This window comes from Setaria italica, chromosome IV (assembly GCF_000263155.2).
Source record: "Setaria italica strain Yugu1 chromosome IV, Setaria_italica_v2.0, whole genome shotgun sequence".
In the NCBI taxonomy this organism is placed as follows: Eukaryota; Viridiplantae; Streptophyta; class Magnoliopsida; order Poales; family Poaceae; genus Setaria; species Setaria italica.
In genome coordinates, this window is record NC_028453.1 from 9,427,730 (window position 1) to 9,432,912 (window position 5,183).

Below are 5,183 nucleotides of genomic sequence, written 5' to 3' on the forward strand. Positions count from 1 at the left end.
GCCGCCGCTGGTCCTGTCGAAATTGAAGTCCGCGCTGCCCGACGCTGCGACTGACTCCGGAGTCCTGAGCCAGAGAGCAGGCTAGGGACTGCGAGGAGAAGTGGAGAACGGTCGGGAAGAGGGAAAGGTCGTGAAAATAGATGATGCCGCGGGGTACGAGAGCGCCTGATATACTGACGGCCGCGAAGCGCTCGCGATGGCCCCAGCTTTCATCGGGATATGTGAACTGACAGCGATTTTATTTTAGATGGTTTGATATACGTTGCACAAAAACGAAATACAGATGCACATACGGGCTCAAGTCGGATTAAAAAAAAAGATTCTCGCAGCTTCGGGCACCGCTGCTTCCGATCGCTACTTGCTACTGTCCTTTCTAGATACTTCCAGCCCTAATAGTCCGAAGCATTCACTATCATCTACACGACAACTCTCTTCACGATCTTTTGTGATACACAAATACCGTGCATAGTCCCATCACATGTTTATGAATGATTTTGTATGCACAACATGTTCATCTTTTGTTGTTTATTAAGAAAATGTGCATCGACCTACGCTTCGATCTTGTGAATATTGACTAGCACTAAATATGTGCGTTTGTCAATTTTAGCAAACACCTTTTTTTGGTTTTCTTTGCTATGCACCAAAATTCGTGCATCATAATAATTTAGTAAATATTTTAGAAATAATTGGTGGATCAGTATAAGATGCACAAACGTAGTGCATGCATAGCGGTGTGCAAAAAATACGTGCATCATGGCCGTAAAATTTGCGTGATGTACTATGAGCACAAAGCACACCCTTGCATGCTTAATGATTTCACACTTTATGTTGCTGTTTATAAAAAAAATCTTTTATGAGTTTTCTATTTATAAAAATGTGCAGCCTCATGTATAAGAACATTTTTTCATGAATTTTTGCCCTGTACACAAATATGTGCATTATTGGAATAACTTTCATGAGTTTTGTTGGGTAAATATGTGCAGCCTCATGTGCACCAAAATTTATCATGATTTTTTGTTCGGCTAACAGATATATTTTTTTTGCTAACCCAAGAAACTTTATTAAGCCTAAGTAAGGTCATTACAAATAAGAGTATTAACAAACTCTGGAAAAGAAGAGAAGAAAACACGACTTTCACTAGACCTGACCGCTAAATGCGCCAACTCGTGGGCGACTTTATTCTGCTCCCTGGTGATCTTGGAGAACTCTAGATGATGAAGGCATTGACATTCACGTAATACCTCTCGGACCAGAGACCATACCAGAGAACGGTCTTTGGTTTTTGATCGTAATTTCGCCATAATGGACGCACAATCTGATTCAAGAATCATCGGTATCTCAGGCCAGCGATCCGCCATTCGGATACCCTCCAAACAAGCAGTCGCCTCCGCCTCCTCTGCATCCCTGCAGTAAAACAATCTACGCCAAGAAGTTAACTTAGGTTTTCCTTCGTGAGCTCTGATAATAACCCCCACTGCCGCTTGCCCATGTTGGAATGTAATATGGCAAGTGTTGGAACGTAATATGGCAAGTGTGCCTGTACACAAGCCTACATATACGTATGACAATCAATCACGGTAATGCATTGAGTATTCCCCAATCACTTTCTATCATGGTATCACGAGACGGTAAAGATCCCCGTTCCTCTCGCTTCCGCAATTAGCGCCACGCCGCTGCTCTTCACGAGCGCCGCGCCGCCGCCACTACGATCTCGATCGCCGGCGTCATCCCGCGACCGCGCGCGCCCACGGCGCCTGCGCGACGCGCTCCTCCATCGCGACGTACCGCGGCGGCCGTGACGGATCGGACGCCAAGCCAGATCAAGTCACGTACGTCTACACCCCGTGATCAGCATCCAGTCACGTACATCTACATCGCTGCTTCCTGTACGACGCCCGGCTGCCCTCGGGATCGCGTGATCTGATGGCCGAAACCGACGCCGAGCGCCAGGCCCGCGAGGCGCGCGAGCAGCGCGAACGCGACGCCGAGGAGGTTCGCCTCCGCCAGGCGGAGGCCGATCGCGCCGCGGCCCTCGACACGTATGAAGCCAAGTACGCCGCCGTCCACGCCGCCGCCATCGCCGTCCTCAACATCAAGGTCCTCGTGCCCTCGGTTTTGGATCGCACCGCCGATAACTACAACCGGTGGCGCACCATGTTCCTCACCGTCCTGGGCAAGTACGCCCTCACCGACCACGTCCTCTCCGACGTCATCAACGCTGATCGCCCAGCGTGGGTGCAGATGGACTGCACGGTGCTCACCTGGATCTACTGCACGATCCACGCCGACCTCCAGCAGTCGACGATGAACCGCAAGCCAAACGCACGCGGCGCGTGGCTCTACCTCGAGAACGAGTTTCTCGGCCAGCGCGAATCGCGCGCCCTGCTGCTCTCGGCGGAGTTTCGCACGGCGAAACAAGGTTCGTCCTCGATCACCGCCTTCTGCCGCCGCCTCGAGACGATGGCGGCGACCCTCAGCGACTTCGGCGATCCGATCGGGGACCGGACCCTGGTCCTCACCCTCCTCCGCGGCCTCAACGGCAAGTTCCGGCCCATGGTCTCCAACCTCAAGATGCGGCAGCCCTTCCCCACCTTCGAGGAGGCCCGCACACTTCTTCTGCTTGAGGAGATCGACATCGATGACCTCGCCGCCGGCGAGGCTGCCGGGGCCTCCGATCCGCCGGCCTCCTCCACGTCGACCGCCCTCGTCGCCGCTCCACACCCTCCTGCTGGCCGTCCTCACGGCGGACACGGCCAGGGCAACCAGGCGGGTCACGGCCAGGGCAGGCACGCCTCCGGCCAGGGAGGCTACTATGGCCAGGGGCAGGGCGGCACTGCTGGCCCCGGCCAGCAGCGGACCGGCCGCCGCCGTGGTGGACGCGGCCGCAACCAGCAGCAGCAGCAGCAGCCGACCGGCAACACCAGCGCTCCGCAACACCAGGTGCCGTACTACAATCCGTGGGCGGGCCACGTTCAGTTCTGGCCGTGCCCGTCAAATGCCTCCGGGACGCCGTTTCGTCCTCCGCCGGCCGCCTTCACCGCCCAGCAGCAGTACGTGCAGCAGCCGTCCGCCCTTGGGCCTCCTCCAGGGTTCGGCTACGGAGGACCGCCGCCACCACAGCAGCTGCAGCAGCAGCCCTGGACGCCCATGCAAGGCATGTCCTGGGATCCGTCCGCCCTCGTCAGCAACTTCAACAGCATGACGCTGACACCTCCTCCGTCCGGCGAATGGTATGCTGACTCCGGTGCCGGAGCTCATATGGTCAACAACGCTGGTATACTTTCCAGCCTTCATCCTCCATTGTCATCCAGTCCTTCATCTATCATCGTTTGTAACGGAGCTTCGCTTCCCGTTACTTCTATTGGGTCACACTCTTTTCCTACCACACGACGTCCTCTTGTTCTTTCTAATGTTTTAGTATCGCCTAACATTATTAAGAATTTGATTTCCGTACGTCGTTTCACTATTGATAATAATTGTTCCATTGAGTTTGACCCATTTGGCCTCTCTGTGAAGGACCTTCAGACACGGAGCGTGATCGCCAGGTGCAATAGCACGGGTGACCTCTACCCGTTCTTCCCGGCACCATCCAGCACCACTGCTGCCCTCACCACTGCCACGTCATCCACCTCCCTCTGGCACCGTCGTCTCGGTCATCTCGGACACGCGGCTTTATTCCAGCTTATTAGTTCCAATGTTATTTCCTGTAATAAGCACAACACCGATCATGTTTGTCATGCCTGTCAGCTAGGTCGCCACGTGCGCCTACCATTTAGTGTGTCAAACTCACGTGCAATTCATCCTTTTGATTTAATACATTGTGATCTTTGGACGTCTCCAGTTGTTAGTGTGTCTGGCTATAAATATTATTTAGTCATTCTTGATGATTGCACTCATTACACCTGGACGTTTCCATTACGCCTCAAATCTGAAACTTTTGGCGTCATTTCTAACTTCTTTTCATATGTCCGCACGCAGTTCGACTCCACCATCAAGGCAGTTCAGTGCGACAATGGCCGCGAGTTTGACCACTCCTCGGCCCGCACGTTCTTCCTCACCCATGGAGTCGTCTTTCGGATGTCGTGCCCATACACCTCCCAACAGAACGGACGTGCTGAACGCACTCTTCGCACCGTAAACAACATCGTGCGGTCCCTTCTGTTCCAGGCCAGTCTTCCTCCTGTTTATTGGGCTGACTCACTCCACACCGCCACTTATCTCCTTAATCGTCACCCAACTAAAACACTAGACGGCCGCACCCCCTTTTTCGCTCTCCACGGCACACAGCCCTCCTACGCTCACCTTCGAGTCTTTGGGTGTGCCTGCTATCCTAACCTCACGTCCACAGCTCCCCACAAATTATCGCCTCGCTCCACCTTGTGTGTCTTCCTAGGGTACTCATCTGATCACAAAGGGTATCGATGTCTCGACCTCCACTCCAATCGGATCATTGTCTCTCGTCACGTTGTGTTTGATGAGACATTGTTTCCATTCTCCGAGATGTCATCCACCCCTCAGGACCCCCACACACTTGACTTTTTGGATGATGCTGATGATTCCTCTTCGCCAATTTGGCCAAGAGTTGTGACTGCAGGTACTCGTCTTCCCGGCGGCATGGACGCTGCCCCCGGGGCCCCTGGCCACCCCGCCGGCCATGGGAGTGGCGCAGCCGGCCCTGCCGACCATGGCAGTGGCGCCGGCGGCCCCAGCGGGCACACTGCTGGTCCCAGCAGCCGCGCAGCTGGCCATGCCGGCAGTCAGGCTGGCCACGGCGGCCACGACGGCGGCTCGCTGTCCACTGGTCCTGATGGTGCTGCTGCCCCTGCGGACTCGGTGTCCCAGGTTGCTGCTAGCGGCGCCGGACGGACCACCGGCCGCACCACCATGACGGCTCCAGAGGCAATCGTCCCCGTCACCAATGCGCATAGCATGCGCACCCGTGGCAAGGACGGTTTTCGGCAACCTGTGGATCGCCTCAACCTCCACACGACGGTTGCCGCTACCTCTCTAGTGCCGTCATCCGTCCGTACTGCTCTATCGGACCCGGCATGGCGCCTCGCTATGCAGGCCGAGTTCGACGCTCTCCAGAGCAACGACACCTGGACGTTGGTGCCTCGCCCCCCTGGCGTCAACCTCGTCACCGGCAAGTGGGTTTTTCATCATAAGTTCAAGTCTGATGGCTC

At 55.1% G+C, this 5,183-nt stretch overlaps 1 protein-coding gene across 1 annotated transcript; it reads left to right on the plus strand.

Moving 5' to 3' along the window:
* Positions 1 to 1,923: 1,923 nt before the first annotated feature.
* Positions 1,924 to 4,888, plus strand: LOC105914192. The gene is made up of 2 exons (XM_012845213.1): positions 1,924 to 4,308; positions 4,595 to 4,888. The coding sequence occupies exons 1-2, from the start codon at positions 1,924 to 1,926 to the stop codon at positions 4,886 to 4,888; spliced, it is 2,679 nt and encodes an 892-aa protein (XP_012700667.1).
* The last annotated feature ends 295 nt before the right edge of the window (positions 4,889 to 5,183 follow it).

Bases quoted from the DNA above. Each gene is read 5' to 3' on its own strand.
- LOC105914192 (XM_012845213.1), top strand. From the start codon at position 1,924: ATGGCCGAAACCGACGCCGAGCGCCAGGCCCGCGAGGCGCGCGAGCAG. The intron at 4,309-4,594 runs GTCTTTGGGTGT...TTGTGACTGCAG, and splicing joins CCTCCTACGCTCACCTTCGA to GTACTCGTCTTCCCGGCGGC.